Below are 19,088 nucleotides of genomic sequence, written 5' to 3'. Positions count from 1 at the left end.
AACGGTATTTTGAAATATGAAACCTCTTCCGAGGAGCGCTTGAAAATGGACAGCGCAGCAAGGTATCCTTTGATTGTTCCTATCTGGATCCCCAGATTGGCTAGATGTAACAGGAAAGAAAGCACCATTGGGGTGCCACACTGAAAAGGGTCCACATCCTTGTCTTTGCACCAGTTACTAAACCTATTCCAGCGACATCGGTACAAAGACTTTGTTGCTGGTCTTCTGGCCGAAAGCAAGATTTCCATTACGTCATCCGGAAGATCCCAATCCTTGTATCTCAACCTCTCAGAAATCATGCGTGAAGGTTGAGTGTCTTGACCTCTGGATGGAGAACCCGACCTTCCTCTTGCGTGAGAAGATCCTCTCTTTGCAGAAGACGTATTGGAGGGCAGATGGACATGTCTAGAAGGTCCGGGTACCACGTTCTCCTGGCCCAATCCGGGGCAATTAGGATCACGGTTTTCCTGAACTTTCTCAACCTCCTGATTACTTGAGGAATCACGGGGACTGGGGGAAAACGCGTACAGCAGTGGAAACTTCCACTCCACTACGAATGCGTCTCCCAGAGCTCCTCTTTGAGGAAATTCCCTTGAGCAGTACTGATCGCACTTCCGGTTGATCATGGTGGCAAACAGATCTACTTGAGGGGTTCCCCAAAGGCCGAAGATCTCCAGAAGGACTTCCTGAGCCAGCTCCCACTCGTGAGAGACCGTGCTCTGCCTGCTCAGAGCGTCTGCCGCTGTGTTCTTCTCTCCGGCTAGGTGAATTGCCGACAGAGATTCCTTCTCGTATTGCCCAGAACCAGAGCTGCATTGCTTCTCTGCACAGTGGCAGTGACCCTACTCCTCTTTTGTTGAGGTAGTACATGGCCACCGTGTTGTCCGTCATTATCAGGAAATTCTTTCCCTGTACAGAGGGCAGAAAGGCCTTCAGAGCTAGTCTGATTGCCCTCAGCTCCAACAGGTTTATGTGTAGTTTGGACTCCGATGGAGACCAACGACCGCTGATTGTCAGATCGTTGGTGTGTGCTCCCCACCCCGTGAGTGAGGCGTCCGTCACTACTGTTATCTCCGGCCATGGTTGCCAAAAAGACTCTCCCTTGAGAATGTTGTCGTTGCAAGCCCACCATAGAAGATCCTGAGCAACTGCGCTCGGGACTTGCAGAAGATCCAACATATTCCCTGAGAACTGGGACCACTGAGTTCTGAGTGCCCATTGAAGGGATTTCATTCTCAACCTGGCCCCTGGTACTAGGAAAATGCAGGATGCCATGCGGCCGAGCAACCTGAGAAAATCGAAGGCCGGTAGATGTTGGGCATTCTGGAACTTCGTTACCATCTGCTGGATGTGGAGAGCTCTCACTTCAGGAGGCGAGGCTTTTCCTGATGAAGTGTCCAAGACTGCTCCGATAAACTGGAGTTTCTGGGATGGTATCATGGGGACTTCTTGAAATTGAGGGAGAAGCCCAATTTGTGGAGGAAGTGGCAGGTGATCGAAAGATGTTCCTGAGCTTGTTCTGGAGAACTTGCTCTGATCAACCAATCGTCCAGGTAGGGATATATGTGAATACCTCCTCTCCTGAGACTTGCTGCCACAACCGCCAACAGTTTGGTGAAAACCCTCGGGGTGGAGGTCAAACCGAATGGCAGAACTCGAAACTGATAATGAGAATTGCCAATCGCGAACCTCAGGTACTTTCTGTGCTTTGGATGGATTGGCACATGAAAGCAAGCATCCTGAAGGTCCAATGATACCAACCAATCTTGGAGTTGGAGAGCCTGAAGGATCTGAGAAAGAGTCACCATCTTGAACTTGTCCTTCCTGAGAAACTTGTTTAAGTTTCTCAAGTCCAAGATGGGTCTCAGTCCTCCATCCTTTTTTGGGATGAGAAAATATGGGGAGTACCAACCCCTGTTCCTCTCCGCTACAGGTACCAGTTCTATGGCACCTTTCTCTAGCAGGGTTAAAATTTCCTGCAACAGGAGCGGATCCGGAATTTTGGCGGAATTGGCTCCCGGTGGATGATTCTGAGGCCTTTTTAGAAAGGGGAGACGGTAACCTTGGGCTACCGTTTCCAGTGCCCAAGCATCTGAGGTAATGCCCCGCCATTCCTTCAGATGTTGAGAAATCCTGCCTCCCACTGGTGTTTTGTGTAGCAAGGTCTCAGGGGTATTTGGAGGCTGCTGCAGGAGTGGCTGACGGTACAGATGCCGCTCCTGAGGCTGATTTTGCACCTCTACATCGTGCTCCACGAGGGAAGTTTCTTTTGCCCCTTTGAGAAGCCTGTCCTCTTCCTCTACCAAAAAAGGAGTAGTATCGAAAAGAACGACCCCTCCAGGAAGATGAGCCGGAATAGGGTTTTAGAGGCTGGCGCAAAGAGGCGCTAAGTGATTTAGCTGCCGCTTTCGAGGTCTGAAGTTTTTCCAGGCTTTCATCAGCCTTTCTGCCAAAGAGCCTCGAGCCATCAAAGGGCATGTTGAGGTGTCTAGCTTGCACGTCCGGTGCAAAACCCAACTTCCTCAACCACGCAAATCTGCGTAGCACAACGCTTGCAGCCAGGGATCTGCTGATACTATCAGCAGTATCCAGTCCAGACTGGAGACATTCCCCCATTGCCTCCTTCCCATCTTTGACTATATTCAGGAAGCCTTCCCTTTCCTTGCCTTCTGGAATATGATCAGCCGCCGCCGAAATACAATCCCACAGGGTATGGGTAAACCTGGCTAGGGTACAGGTGACATTTGCCGATTTAAGTGCCATACTGCCTGATGTGAAAACTTTACGTGCCCAGGCATCAATTTTTTTATCCTCTCTATCTGGAGGGATAGTTGGATAAGCAGTTTGTTTTGAGGTAGATGCTGCCTGAATGACTAAACTCTCTGGAGTCGGATGTTTATTCAAATATTCAGGAACTGTTCCAGCTGGTCTATATTTTCTTGGAAAAGTGCTATCTGCAGCAGCAATAGTTTCTGGTTTCTCCCAGTTTTTCTCCACAGTCCTTTGAAGGGCCCTGTGAAAAGGGAGAACAGGATCTTTCTGAGGTCCCTTGACGATTATATCCGTCATGTCATCTTGTTCAAAAATGGGTGAAGTATTACCCCAACCCATATATTCAACTACCCTGGTCATAAGACCCCTGTACCCAGCATCTGCATGTTCTGCAGGATCAGGTTTGGCGAACTCTAATTCTCGAGATGTGTCAACTCCACTGGAAGAATGTAGAGTATTCACTCAGGTCTCTCTTTCTAGATTCCTGGTCAATAAGTTCCTCAGGAACTTGTTTTGTACCATAAGTAACTGCCAAAGGAGTAACCTCGTCTTCTTCTGAAGCAGACTCTTCATAGATTGCTGACATAGATTTGAAAAAATCTGACCTGGGCAAAGGAGTGAATCTCCTTTCTTCCTCTTCCATCTGCTTCGAAGGAAATGGCAAATCCCTCGAAGTTTTCGAGGGTGTCTTCAAAGTTTTCGAAGATGACTTCGATAATGGCGTCGATGACACATTTGGCTTTGGCGTCGAAATTATCGACGTCGACGAAGTTGTCGAAGTCTTCGACGACTTGTGTTTCTTGCACGGCACTGGAGAGGTGCTCGACTCTCGAAGAGTCTTCAGCGGTTTCACGTCGACTCGAGGTTTTTTATATTCCTCGACGCTAACTGTCTTGGCCATGGTAGCCTTGGACTTCCCTTTGTCGTCCAATGGAGCGACTTAGGGGGTATGGCATTTTCGAGGGTCTTTCGAGGGGGTCGGGGCTGCATTCTCGAAAGCCTCCATCTTTTTGGGTAATTCCTCCCACTTACTGGGAGAATCCGATTTAGTCAGACAACGAATTTCTTCGGTCGACTCTGAAGAAGAAGATGATGAGGGAGATCTATGTCTCCTTCATTTTTTTAGATGACGAAGAGTGTCTCGATCTACTCCTAGATCGAGATCTCTTTGAGTGCCTATGGCGATCCGATTCCTTAGAATCAGTCGCTTTCTTGTGTCTTTTTGACGAAACCTTTTTTGAGGCCTCCCTCCCCACCGACAGTTTACCTCTCCTCTCACGAAGAGCTTTTTCGGTCATCGATTGGCAGGACCCGCAGTCATCGGTTCGGTGACTGGAACCGAGACACCAGAGACAAATCCGGTGGGGATCGGTGATCGACATCTTAGATCCACAATCTGCACACTTTTTAAACCCAGTTCTGGGTGTCGAAGGTGTCGAAGAGGACATTTTCTTCACAGAAAATAGAAGCGCGCCGTTCTCGATAGCGAAGCGATCGGAAAAACGGAACTGAAGCAACAGGCGCGGCTCGAGCTATTTATTCCATCGGTGACGCCGACGGAGTACGTCGAGGGGCAATCGACGCCACGACCTCGAGCACAGCCCCCTCTGCCGAGAATGTTTTTTTCCGAAGCAGCGAAGCTGGAGATAACGATTTATCACAAGATGAGTAATACGTGGGAGGACACAATCCATTTGAAATGGCCATTTAGGATTCACTCTGCTATTGAGGAATGTAACCACATTAGGAACAGGTGCATCAATTTTGGCAGTCAAATGAACAAGTATAACTGAGTCGAATGTTTAATAATTCTTTTACTGTTCGCTCTCAAACACAGATTACTGGATAACAGATACATGTTTTGAATTGTTGTACGCAAGAGTTTCCAAGGGTATTTCACAATACTTGCAAATTGTAACTATGTATTTGATCCTGGGACTATTCCAATTCTGGGGAGAATTCGACTAGAGTGGTTATAATACTCATACATTGTTACTAATGATAGGATTTGTCTTTCTTAATGAAGTGATGTGGAGACATATTACTAAAATGTTGCTATTTATATTATTTCATAGAAAGGGTGAAAAAATTAACCCTTGATGAAGAGAATGTTATTTCTCGAAACACGCTGGGTGCCAAGAATAAAAGATTAATCGCATGTTAAGCTAATTGTCTCAAGTTATATTTGTATCATTACCCATATCTTCAAAGAGCAGTTTTCGGTAAATGTTCCTAAAAACATATGAATTTACTCAAATGTTTGGCTCTTATTTGGAGGGCTTCAGATAGTGTGCAGGGGGACGGGAGTTCCCTAACTGGGAATTTCTTTTATGTTCCAGGTGTGTTTGCTGCCAGCAAATGGGACTATCTGGTCCCAATCCACAAACTGGTTTCATTGTGTTTGAATGGTATGCATGAGCTGTACCACCAGTGGTCCGATTGGACCACTGCTGGGGGGGGTGTGTGTGTGTGTGTGTGTGTGTGGGCCAGATCTTTGATTGGCTAGTGGGAGTTTCAGTCATTACCTGCTTTTTTAATAAGAGGACCTTTTGGGAAATGCATGGGGTTCCTCATTTTTCTTGCTGGCTTCGACACCCTAGGCCCAAATCTGTAGGTTGCCCACACGAACAAAATGAGCTGTGCCAAAAGGCTTGGGGTTACCAGTGGGTTACCCTTTTCCTTTTGCCCCCCGGTAGGTGCACCCACACATGTGAGGTACCGTTTTCGTTGGGACACCTGTGGGAACACAGGAAGGTATGACATTTGTTGTTGGCGACGTGTTTCGGTGAGTGGACAGAGGGAAATGTCTTTGAAATTGGCTGGAAATAAAAGACAATTCTCAGACATTTCGCTCTGGCCAACCACTGAAACACACCGCCAACAACACATGGCCTACCTTCCCACGTCCCCACACGTGTCCCGATGAAAACGGTACCGCACATGTGTGGGTGCACCTACCTGGGCCGCAAAAGGAAAAGGGTAACCCACTGGTAACCCCAAGCCTTTCGGCACAGCACATTTTGTTCATGTGGGCAACCTACAGATTTGGGCCTAGGGTGTCGAAGCCAGCAAGGAAAACAGGGAACCCCATGCATTTCCGAAGAGAGGATACCTGGGGGAATCCACAGATCGGCCTAGAATCACCCAGAACCCCCGGCAAAGTCCAAATTTGGGGGTAAAAAACACACTTTTCAGACATTTCACTCTGCTCACCCACCGAAACACGCCGCCAATATCAGATGTCATACCATATCGCATTCCCACAGGTGTCCCGACGAAAACGGTACCTCACAAGTGTGGGTGCACCTGCGGGGCGCAAAAGGAAAAAGGCTACACCACTTGTAACCCCCACGGGGTTTGGGGAGACAACCTACAGATTTGGGCCTAGGGTGTCCAAGCCACCAAGCAAAACAGGGAACCCCATGAATTTCCGAAAAGAGGACATCCGTAGGAATCCGCAGAGGTCTGACTTGCGCAAATCGGCCCTGAATGTATAACCCAGAAACCCCGGCAAACCCTGAAATGTGGTGAAAAAAACTCAATTTCCACAAATTTCACTCGGCTCACCCACCGAAAACACGCCGCCAACACCACATGGCTTACCGTCCCGCATTCCCACACGTGTCATGATGAAAACGGTACCTCACATGTGTGGGTGCACCTACCTGGCGCCAAGGGGAAACCCTAAAAGACACCTAACCCGAACTCTTTTCCAACAGCTGAATTTCATGATTTTTTCAGACGGGCACGCCATACAGATATAGGCCTAGGGTGTCCAAGCCACCAAGGAAAACAGGGAACCCCATGCATTTCTGAAAAGAGGACACCCGTGGGAATACACAGAGGTCTGACTTGCGCAAAGCGGGCCAGAATTTATTACCCAGAACCCCCGACAAAGTGAACATTGTGTTTTTCCCCACCAAATATCACACTTTGTCGGGATTGTGGGTAATAAATTCTGGGCCGCTTCGCGCAAGTCAGACCCCTGTGCATTCCCACGGGTATCCTCATTTCAGAAATGCATGGTGTTCCAAGTTTTCCATGGTGGCTTGGACAACCTAGGCCCAAATCGTATGGTTTGCACATTAGTCAAAATGCGAAAAGAGTTGGGGTTACCAGTGTTTTAGGCTTTCCCCTTGGGGCCCAGGTAGGTGCACCCACACATGTGAGGTACCGCTTTCATCGCGACACCTGTGGGAACACGGGAAGGTACGACATTTGTTGTGTTTGTGTGGTTTCCATAACGTTTCGACCCAACTGCTGGTGCCCTTTGTCATACAACCCTTTCATTTCCCAAAAGTGCCCTACATTTAGTCGCTGCTTTAGGCACCATACACTTTTGTAAACTGCACAAGTCACCTACCCTTGAAAAGGTCTGCCTGTGGTCTTTCGAAAAATGTATGGTTGCCGTTCCTCACCACATTGGTTTTCCCGATTTACACATGCTAAGTACGTCTGTTCAGTCCGTAAGCATAAAACTCCTGTGTACCATGGCTCAGTGAATGGCTTGTGGTATTGCTTGTTTTGTGAAACACTACAAAAAATGTGTGCTTTCCTAACTGCAAGAGTCGGGGGAATGTAGCGGAGCATTGTTTTTCTCAAAATTCATTGGGCCTCATTACAACCTTGGTGCTAAGTGCACCAACTTTACCACCATGGTGTAAACTCCGTTTACACCATGGTGGATGGCGGATTTACCGCCCCATTCCAAGGTGAGTGGGCCGGTAAATCCCCATTTCCCATTTTCCCTTCCCCATTCCCATTTTTGCCCCATAGGGCATAATGGGAGTGGGGAAGGCGCTAATTACGGCGGCATAATTAGCACCATGGCAGGTTAGCGCCATGGATTTTAACGCCTGCTAAAAGCAGGCGTTAAAATCAGAATCAGGCGTTAAGGGTTAACGGTGGCGTTAACGGTGGCGTTAACCCTTAAGGCCTGAGTTGTAATGAGGCCCATAGAAGCCATTGCCGTTCCAAGCCAACCATGTCCACCACATACCTTTTTGTTGGTCATTTTCCAGCTTTTTCCCCAAACTATGCATTTTCCGCTACCTAGTTGTTGCCCGACCTGCACTAATCACACCTTCCTAAACTTGGAATTTTTTCCACTTTTCATAAATGTATGCCTTTCTGTCCTCCAATTCGGCTTTCCTACCCTTTTCTTCCATTTCGTCCATGCATGTCCAATTGGCAAAAATTGCCAAAATCGCCTACCTCTCACAAAACGGTTGATAACCACATCATAATATTTTTTTTTCGTTTCCACTCAACCTGTTCTTGTAAGCCAGGGAATTGGGGAATTCAGCACAGCAAACTATTTGTTCCTAGCTCTTACAAGGAAAAAAACACAGGCTTCTTTGTACATCATTTTATTGTCATTTTTTGAAAAAACACAACATTTTTGCCCTTTTTGGCTATTTTCTCTCACCCCCTACAGCAACCTAGGGTCCTGGGTGGCCTTACGACCACCTACATGTGGGAAAAAAGGTGCCACATTTGGCCGAGATATCTCATGTAACAAAAAAGTTACAAGGCAATGAATGGCGGCATACCGAAATCACCAAAAAAGGCCTTGCCACTGGGGGAAAAACCCATGGCATTTAAAGGGTAAAATAAGCGTTCTTTAAAAAGGAAAGTCATGTAACACTGTAAATATACTTTAAAATTACATTTTTTCGGAATCATAATAAGTTAGTGGACACTCTTTGGATATGCTTCTTACACGATTCCTACACCTTGAGGTGACTGCATCACAAGGACAGTAATGCCATTTATATATCACACTAGTTAAGATTCTGAGGTTTCAGAAAGAAAAGGTTTAAGGAAAGAAAAGGTTAAACCGGTTCTCAGTAAATGTGAGGACAACTAAATCTTCCAATGAAATCTAGACAAGCCTTTCTAGCAGTAACAGTCTATAACAGGTTACCACCAATGAGGGACAAACAATATCAGTCAATAGACTAGAAGAATCTTTTAGGTGCCAGGACAGCCAACGCCAATTGGAACACAGTCTATGGAGCTGAGACACTTCTTAGATCAGAAAGTCTTGCACAAAGTTAGAGAGTTTGTAGAATATGACTTGTAGGGTCACAAGGCAGTTTAGCCTGTGAGTAAATGAGTTGGGCTCCACTCTAAAAGTAAGCTACTGCAATTCCAAACTGAGAAAAGCACAGCTAAAAAGACAATGAAGTACACCAAGCCTAAACAGTACCTCTGGTTTGAAAAAGAGTAGTCCAACTGGATTCGGTCTTGCCACAGCAGTGCAGACCCTTGTTCCTGAGCCTCAGTCGTGGGGACAAGAGGGAGGACGTCTGGAAAACTCCTGCAGCGGTACTTGGGAGGTCGTCGGCAGCAACAGGCTCTTTTCGGTTCAGCAGCACTTAGCAGTTTCAGTGCTTAGCAAACCGCATTGTTGCGTATCTCGGATACCGGTGGGCTTCCTTCACTCTTTGGGTCCTCCACTCTGGTGAGGGGACTAGAGATCTGGTCGTCCTGCTTCTGGAGGGTCTTTAGGAGACTCCTGGAGCTACTACCCGGATTTCAGACGTTGCACTCGACTACAGATTAATACGGATTACTCGACCCTAGGCATTCGGTTCTTGCAGCAGCCAGTCGGGGAATGTGGTACAGTGGAGTTTGTTGCGGGGTTAGTTGGTCCCACTAACCCAAGGGAAGAAGTTGTCCCTTCCGGAGCTTCTCTGTCGAATTGAAAAAGGAGTTTTCAGCACAGCAGCAGGGCTTCACCAGGCAATTCAAAGGTCCAGGAGGATGCAGCAAACTGTTTCTTTGTCGGGTGTTTCTCCCAGTGGTCGACTCTGCCTCTAGTCCCAAAACCCTCGCCTTTTAAGCAGGTTTCTCCCATTCTTGCACACTCTAGGCCGTCAATCACACAGCAGGGTGGCTGTCCTAAAAGGACAGCCAGCCAGCCAGCCAGCCAGCAAGCCAAGCAGGACTGGTTGCATTCAGGCATTCCTAGAGACAAAGCACAGTGGAGATTCGGGACCCTCCCTCACATCCGGTCCTTCCAGACACACTGGAGCCAAAGGTGGGCTCCAGGGCCGAAGCCTGCCAAAGGCAAGACAAACAAAGGGTTCAAATCTGTTTTGACGCACAGAGTAAAACCCAAGAAGGACTGCAAAGAGTAAAACCCAAGAAAGACCTCACAAACAGAAAAAGGCAAAGAAAAAGAAGTCTGGGGCAATTTTGACAAAATGGTATGGTGACCCATGGGTGCTGTACTGCAACTGAGGGTTCAGCCTGAGGTAGAAAAGCACAATGGTAGGAAAAAATAAACCACTTCCACCAGCCATTTAAAGTAGTGAGGGTAACAAAAATATTACACTACCTAGAGCGAGTAGGATAAGGGGATACTAGGTAACCCCCCTCCCCTCCAGCACTCCACATAAGATGGTGTGTGCTGGACCTACAAAGAGAAAAGGTAAGTAAAGTCAATTTCACTTTACTATTCTTGGGAACGGTAGTTCACACAAGAAAAAGGTATTTCTCAGCGACACTGCAGTGAAGGTGCAGTTTGTCACCATACAAAAAGCAGATGCCTATGGAGTTTGTCAGACTCCAAAAACAGTGAAAACACAATCTAAATCAGGTCAAAATACTAGAGAAAAAGGTCTCACTCACTCCAGGATTAGAATTAGTCCTAAATCCAGCAAAAGAGCTGGGGGATTTTCTAAGGTTCAAGGGAATTAGAACAGAAATTAGAATTCTCCCTAAGTGTCCCCCTGTGTTGCTGTGCACCGGTGGCCACCGACCAAAACTGCTTTCCTGCATCCAGTCCTGTGCTGAGAGTGGCCCTGCATAAAGGAGTTCTGCATTCTCCAACCTGAAGACCTTGCACCAGCATTTGGCACCGACCGGAGAAGTGCTCAAACCTGCAACCCCTGGGCATCAAGGGCCGTAGCTGAGGCGGGAAAGCGACGTTGGACCTTCTTCACTAGACCTACCAAGTCCTAAGAAGAATTGCAGTATGAGGGGTGGGTTGTAACTGTACCTACCTGAAACCCTAACTCCCTTTTAAAAGTTTGGTAACTTTTAGAAACTTGTATAACAGTTTGGCTTTGCCAGTGCTTGTTCGTGCAAGCATTCCAAAGGTGGGGGACACTTGTTGAAATCCTCATTGGACCCCAGAACCCCTACACTAACTTTTTACCATCTCACAAAACTACATGGAACTTTGGTGAACGTTTGGGCACAAGCCTCTATACATCTTAGGGGTGGACTTTTAAAGTTAGTGTTGTAGCTCTGTGGATCTGTAGGGCTGCATACCATTACTGAACTTCCTTTGCAGGAGTTAGTTATCCATTTTGACCTACTCCAGTGATTGTTCATATGCATCTTTTTTTTAGTCTTGTGATATTACATGCTAGTAGTCATTTTTCATAGTGTTATATGGCCATAAATAAATATTTATATAACTGATTGTCCAAGTGTGTTCCTTGACTTTTGACTGTATGTACTCATTGAGGAGCTGTAAGGCGTCCCCTGAGACTGAGTCCAGAAAAAGTGGCTCCAGAGTAGACATTGGGCAGGGGCGAAGGAAGCACAGCAAAGCATGAGCATTAGGTAGGCTGCAGGGTTGCGGGACATTGGAGGAGGTATGGCAGCACAGAAGTGGAAGACCGAGAAAAGTGTAAACAGGTGTGAGGGCTACTAAAAGTGTGTGTTTTCTTCTTTCTTGGCAGCTGCGGGGAAAACAGCAGACAGACAGAAGAGGCGAATGAGCAGGAGGGGACAGAGGAGAACGCCGGAGCAGAGGCGTTGCTCTGTGCGTATTAAGAAGAGGATGGTCGTGCAGGGCCCCTCAGAGAGACGTCAGCAGCTGCAGGAAAGCCTCAGGGTGCCTCTGAAGGGTTAACGGGCGAAAACCAGGTGGGGCCTGGAATGCAGCAAAAGTAAGCATTAATGCGGATCACCACCACCGATGGATTTCAAGAGTTTAAGGTTTTGCAGGCCCTGCAGTTCCAGTAACGAAGGGGGCATGAGAGGGGATACCAAGCATGGCCCTTTCACTGAAGGGAAGGAAGGCAAGAATTGACCACCCAAAAAGAACGCCGCCCACGAGGGAGCACTGGATAAGTTGTTTTTTAAATTTTTACCAGGATCCAAAAGGCCAGTGAAAGCAATCGGGCCCAGGGAAGAACTATAAAGACTTCCCCACAAACTGTGGGGCTGACAGATTTCTGTGTTAAGAGGCCAACATTCTGGAGAGGAGTGGGGACTGACGAGAGAGCCAGGGTGCAGTAACCACAGCCCTGACAGACAGAATTGGCTGGGTAAAGCTGTGTGAATGCAGGCTGGTAATAAATAACTGCACCTTAAACATACCAACCTTGTCAGTGTGATCCTTTCCAAGGCCCAGCATTGGTGACAGGACCCCTTACAGGCTCACAACCTCTTGAGACTTAGCCTTGACCACTCGCCTCGCTACCTTGAAATGGTTTGGCTATGGCTCCGGCTACCATAGCAGTCCCCCTCACTCACTAAACCAGGTTGGCCTTCTATACATCTGTCCACTAGACCAGAGTATAGAAAATCAGTCCTAACCGCCACTAACAGGAGGGGGTCACTAAATTTGGGGACCCCGCTGGCATTTCTAAATCAGAGGGGTTTCTGAGAACATGATGCAACTTTTACTGTGGTCAACTAATTTGGCAGCCAAGCTCGGTCCGCTATCTTGGCATACACATCGCATGTACGCAATTGCAATGAATGGCCTTAAACCACTCAGGCTTCTGCAACAACTAGAGTCAAAAATTATGAGATTCGTCACCCTCCCTTTGGCAATTCTATGAAGTCTCCCTAATACATATGGCAATATTACCAAAGTGTTAGTATCTATTCGTGAACGTCACAATCAAACAGCCTGGGTCCTTCTCTGGCAAACTCTGTAATTTACTTGGGGAACTGGTCTGGGGGCTACACAACACAGGGTGAAATGGGAAAAACTCACTCAGCCATTAGATAAAGGATGCCTGGGGATACCTGATCTAGAAATGTTTTTGGCTGTGCCGGATATTAGAACGCACCTGCTCAATCACGCCAACACACGTTTGGAAAAGGTACTTCACCATCCTGGCCCCACAAGCTAATGTATTGATAGGATGGCCTAAAGGATACATTAAATTGATACCACTATCAGCCTGCTGGAGATTACACAAACGCTTAACACTTGACAGACAATTTGAAGCCAAGTTGTTTCTGCAAAAAGTCAATGGATTATAGACATGTTATAGGACCCTCTGAGAGGAGATGTTTGAACCCTCTCGTATTCCATGAAGATAATGTTGTTTCTGTTGTTGTATTTCGGTTTGAGGTTGGTTGTTATAAAAAGGTTTTCCTTTGTATACTTTGGAAAGTGTTTCTGGGTGATGAATTTCTGGTCGGATATTTATGGGTGATCGTCTCCCTTGGTACTTCCGGGATGCTGGTTATCTGGTGTGAATTTGTTTGCCTGGACTGGTTGTCGTTTCTTGTTAGGTATGGTTCTTCGGTTGTTCGTGGTCTACTTGAAGATTGTTGTTGCTCATATTTGCGATGAACCGGGACAACTTGAGGCCTGAAGTTGGTATCCAATTTTTTTTCTTTGAGAGCCATAAATCTTGTTACTTGGATTGGTTCGATGATGAAGCCCCATTTGACAAGTTGTTTTTTGGCAGACATAACTAGTTGGATTGTTTGGTTGTGATAAAAATCAGTGGACTGTTTTCATCTTTTTCTTATTCGGAAAATGTATGACGTTGATATCTTGTGTAGCGACCTTCGACAATGTCGGGATAGCGTTCAGTAGGCGAAGGATGAAGGATGTTTAATCTGTTCAAGATTCGTTTTTCATCCAGTCTTAGATTTATAGCAGTTAGCGAGAGTCTGAATATGCTTGGTTCTTGACGCGGATCTGTAAATGTTGGTCTAATTAGAGATGTATTCATGTCAATCAGTTTATTTCCCGTGGTATCAGAAGGGACGCCAGGTTCCGTTGAAAACCAGGATTCTTCAGTAGATATTGATGAATACACACACAAGTGACATGTTTGTCGTTGATTCGTCGCTGTTCGTGTAGATTGAGGTTGAAGAGATCTCACAGTATTCATCTATTATGATCATTGAGTCTTCTTGAGAGTCATGTTCTCTGTTGCTAGTTTGAAGAAGACGTAATCAACATTGTATTTTGTGTATCTACTGCTGTTGGTGTTTTAGGCTCAGTGTCGTGGTCGATGGCATCCAGTAATGCGTCTAATGGTTCTTGTTCTTCGATTGAGATCAATTCTCCTTATGGTTGGGGTGTCCGTTTTATCTTATTATTTATATTAGTCTTTGTCGTTTCTTTGATCAATGGATTAGTGCTCGTTTCATTTTTGTTGTTGATGGAATTCTTTTTTGATGAGGGGTGGGGTTTCGACTTGTGCTCTTGGATGAGTTGCAATTTTCGCAGAAAGGCTCGTGATCCCGTTTGACATTTTTTTTTTGGTTGTTTCTTTTGTAGTTGTTGCTTTACCCGGCTGATTGCGTTTGGTTACGTCAAAAATGTCAAACAGGGTGCATGCTGGAGGTTCTGTACTGGCGATATGGAGATGAGTTGGTAGGTTGTGCATTTGAAATTCATATTGGGTTGTTTGCTCTTTTTTGGATTCGCCTTTTGGTGAGGAGTGTTCTGTATGAGGGTGCCTTGTACTTAGATCTTGGGGCCTGAACGGTTGGACGTGTCCTTTGGCTTTGTCGTCCATTATTTTGGTGGTAAATGTTGTCAGTGTTTCTATGAGAGTTTGCTTGTCTAGTCGGTCAGTTCTTGCTATTTCGGCTAGACGATTCTACCATGTTCTTGTAGATTCTGCTTCGTGATTCAGTCGGTCTTGTATTGAGGTTATGAAGCAGTCAATGTTTGTTTTGTTAGGATCATTGCAAGTTGAGTGGCTTGGTCTTTGGTGGCATCAACTGTTGCTTCTTGGATCTTTAAGAAGGGGAGCATCGCTACTGATAGGACAGCCACTAGTGTATTTTGGAGATCCAGCATGGTCGTTGGAATTCTTTTACTGGCTTCTGGAGTATTGGGTGTTTTTTCAGCATTTGGTGGAGGGTAATTTGACTCTTGTTGGTTTAGTGCAGCCGTCGTTGCATTCAATTGGTTCTCTTCCGGGAATGTTTTAGGCACGAACAAGTTAGCTTTGGTGGGAAGTGGTGTCGATGTACTAGATATCACATTTGTGTTTTCCTTGTGTTTGTCTGTTAGGGCTTTCGTTTTCTTCTGTTCTTGGAAGTTCATGATGGCATCTATTTCTGTAATGTCGATTGAAGGTTGAGACGCCCGATTTGAAGGTTTGGAGAAGTTGTCTTGGGGGGAGTCTATGAGGTGGTAAGTTGACTGCCACTGTTCCTTTGCTATGAGTGCTCTTTGTCGACGTGTTAGGTGCAGCGTTGGATCTTTCGATGTTTTGGTTACAGGAGTGTGGAACTGGAGATCAGATTGGAGTGCAGGTGGGAAGCCTCTTTTTCCACAAACTAGTGGGGATGATTTGGAAGTCGTTTCTGGTGTTTGATTGTTAATAGTTTTCTGACTTTTGTCGTTCTTCTGTATTTTGACTGCAGTTGAGGGTTTTTGGTGCTTCAGTTCTTCATTGGAAGAGCATGGTGAATTGTTTGGTAGCTCAGTGGTAGGGGTAAGTGATGGTTCTTGGTTCGTAGGACTGAGAGATACTGGTTTCTCTTTGTTGTTGAGGATTTGAGGCGGGCTAAGGGTGAGAAGCTTTGTTTTGCTTGTGGTGTTGCTGGATTCTTTAGGTGCAGTGGGCTGTGCGTTCAGTGTTGAAGTAGGATTTGAAAAGTTAGGAACAGTTTCTTCTAATTTCTCTTGGAGGCGTGTTCTGGGTTTGATGTTCTCCATATCTGTTTTTTCCTTTTGAATGTGTAGGGATGTAGAGGGTGCAGGCTCTCAGTTACTGCGTATCCAGCGTAAACAGCGGGACACACAGATAACGACGCCCTTGTCACCGCGACGGGCTTAACACCGCAAGGGCGGCTGGGTGTTTCTTTTAAGCCCGCTTACTGGGAGCGGGGCTTCAGTCCGCTCACGTGACTCAGATCACGTGACCTCACGACGAAAAAGAAAATGAAAAATTCAGCAAACACTGCGCTCGCTTCAAACTGCTAAGCAGGAGGCACAGGCTTACGCGAATCGGAGCGGGATGTATTCAGGTAGGTTGAAAGTCAATTTCTTCAGTTTGCAGCTCACAACTGGTGCCTTGATTAACACAGTGGGAAACAGTAGACAACAACGCCCTTGTCACCGCGATGGGCTTAACCAAATACCAATTAAAAAAAACAAAAAATAAAAACGTATCGGCAACGCTTCAACCAAACAAATCAAAACTCATAAAAAGGTAGAAAATCTTGAGTTTTTGGATTTAATTCTGAAAAAGGCCTGAAAAGGTAATGCTGGACTTGGTGGGAATCTTCGACAATTTAATGACCCTGCAAGGGCAATCATCGGAATCATTTTCTATTTCTAAAGGTGCTACTTATAACATTGTAGATCGTACTTTTGCACGATTCTTTTAAAACATTTTTTTTCACAAATGGTGTGGACTTTCCTGTAATGTGTAACTTTAAAGTGTTTACTATTTACCATCCTTTTCCTTCCCAAGAATGTGCTTGGACTGGTAAGCCTTGCTACCACTTGGAATGCCAGGGACAAATCCTGCAAGCCCAATAGGTTGATAAAACTGGATCACAGAAATAGAGACTAAGAAAAATGTCTCCACAAGCAAGGCAGACTGCTGTGGAGCTGCTGATATTCTGCTGTGTCAAAATGAAATACTACTGCTGGAGCTCTAGTAAAGATCTGCTGTCCAGTTTGTTGAAGGTGCAGGTCTGGTGCCAATAATGAAGGCCATGTCCATCAGAGGCAATTTTGGTAGATGCTCAATTACTTGAACCAGAATGTTGGCCTTTGGGTTGTAGCTTAGTTCTTGGTATCTGGTAATCAGCACAGGGGCTCAAGTGTGCCGGTTGCCAGAGTTTTGATGTCTGCTGCCTAAGTCCCACTGTGTCATGTTCGCACAGGGACTGCGTAGCAACGCTTTGGTGTAAGAACACTCCTTGTGTAAGAACACTCCTTGGAAAAGAGAAGGGAATAGCAGGGCTTCTTTAGGATAGCTCTTCGTGTCAGAGCAGCCATTTGCATTTAATCTCTGGTCCACAGTTCTGGCAAGGAAGCCGGTTCGAGCGTTGTGGTTGATTTGAGATTAGTAGGTAACTTCGCTCCCAAATGCAGGGCTGCATGCGGCTGCAGAATGGCAAAAATTAAACTTTTCATAGGGTTCTTCCTGTGCTCGCTCAAGTGTGCAAAGACCATCCACAAACCAGGCATACATGCTTTTGACAACAGTATCCCAATTTCAGCAAGATGGACCTAATCATGGCCACATATGGCAACATCCATATGACATTCACACTTGCAGGAGCAAAAATCTGGCCATTGCCCCATGTAAATGTTTAGCAGTTCTTGAAGGGTCAATGCCTGGGTGCAGCAGTACTAGAATCAAACAAAGGCTGGCACCAACCAGTGCAACTCAGTAATAGTTCCAAGAGACTTGCAAAGGGTAAAAAAGCCTAAACTAGAGAGTCTCTCAGGACACACTATTTGCATCCCCGAAGAGGCCACAGATAAGCTTGTCAGGAGTAATTTGAGGGTAGACAAAATAATTAGCATAGGATACAACTTCCAGTTTTACAGGAGGTTATGAATCAGCTCAGCGTAGACTTTTTGTGGGATAAACCTTAACTGCACACTTGAACCAGAGACCTGTATTAAAACAAAAAACATTCCCATGCAAAGGAGGACTTTCAGTGTACAGGCCATGGGCAAATACCTTTTGTAAACACACAAAGATTTTGTAGAAACACTACAAGGCAGTGCCAGCGCATAATTGTGACAATCCATGCTTTCATATTTTTAGCAGGCTGCCTAATCATTTTGAAATAGCGCCATATTTTGGTGACATAAAACGGGGAAGGGAGGCAATCAATAGAATATTTCTAAAATTATGCACATAACCCATCAAAACCTATTCTAGCAATTGCTGTGGGTATTCCAGTTCCCTGCCGTTATGCTGGGGATGGATTCAAACTGCAAGAGTAGGGGAAAATGCAGAGTAAAACGATTCTTCAAATATGCAAAAACACAATGGAATTAGTCTGCAGTAACACAATCCACCTTACCTTGAGTTTTGTTCCAACACCATCTGTCCCAGACACCAGAATTGGATCTGTATAACCGGCGGCTTTCAGGTCAAAGAGACCTGCAAAACCTCCCAGCTCAGCATTGCAGCCTACCAAACATGAAAATAATTTACAATCGTAATGCATGGAATGAAAAACACTGAACTGCTTACAAAAGACTCAAACGTACACAAACACGAAACCTTAACACAGGCAATCTTGTACGATGTCCTTTAAATCATATTCACTGTTTTAGTTAGATTTGTAGGGTCGCCACAGACACAAAGGAGATACTTCGAACCGAGTAGCATACTGCTTAAAATGGTGGCCTTTGCACATGGGAAAATGGCATATCAATTGTTTCTTTTAGATATCTCATTGACTTGCTGTAGATATTGTTTCTTAGTGTAACATTGCTGTTTCCTGCACTCTATATACAGAATCTTCTATTACCTGACTCAATGTATTGTTCTCTGGTGAATAAAGTGTAACGTCGGCCCTGCCAGGATTCGAACTGTTGACCTGTACGTCACGCCTATCAACAACACATCCCAACTCAAGCATCTGGATATTGCAAACTCTGCCCTTAGGGGAAACCTAAGCAAGGGCTTAAAACTCCAGATAGGCAATTGTTGTGGGATACAAAACTATGGCTATTTATTAAAGATATAGGGGGTCATTACAAGTTGGGCGGTAAGGGATACTGGGCACCGGTAAGGAGACAGGTGCCAGAAATCCCTTACTGCCCAATTCCGAGGTTCCTTAGTGGGACCCTCAAAGAACGTGTGGTCTGACCACACGTCCTTTAAGGGTCCCGCAAAGGGACCAGGGAGCTAATAACGGTACCGCAAATTGCGGTACCGTTATTAGCTACTTCCCCATTCCCACTGAGCCCTATCGGGGCTCAAATGGGAATGGGGAATGGCATTTGGAATGGGGATTCACCAGGTCCACCTACGGAGGAATGTCCCGGTAAGTCCCCTCTCCACAAGACCGGACCCAGACACGATTACCTACACCCTTGTTTCCGGTCAGCCACACTACAAGCCTGCCTGCAGGGGCTGTAGCGCCCGGCAGGTCTGACCCTG

General features: G+C 45.9%; 1 protein-coding gene across 3 annotated transcripts in view; it reads right to left on the bottom strand.

Moving 5' to 3' along the window:
- The window catches only part of GART (phosphoribosylglycinamide formyltransferase, phosphoribosylglycinamide synthetase, phosphoribosylaminoimidazole synthetase), a 1,418,226-nt gene that overhangs the window by 542,946 nt on the left and 856,192 nt on the right, over window positions 1–19,088 (bottom strand). For all 3 annotated transcript variants that reach the window (XM_069636266.1, XM_069636265.1, XM_069636267.1), the window contains exon 13: window positions 18,001–18,110. In XM_069636266.1, coding sequence (XP_069492367.1) covers window positions 18,001–18,110 — 110 coding nt within the window. The remainder of the gene's footprint in view (window positions 1–18,000; window positions 18,111–19,088) is intronic.

Source organism: Ambystoma mexicanum, chromosome 7p (genome assembly GCF_040938575.1).
Source record: "Ambystoma mexicanum isolate Mex_15411 chromosome 7p, UKY_AmexF1_1, whole genome shotgun sequence".
NCBI classification, from domain to species: Eukaryota; Metazoa; Chordata; class Amphibia; order Caudata; family Ambystomatidae; genus Ambystoma; species Ambystoma mexicanum.
Note: the sequence above shows the minus strand (reverse complement) of the source record. Positions and strands in the feature narration are given on the sequence as shown.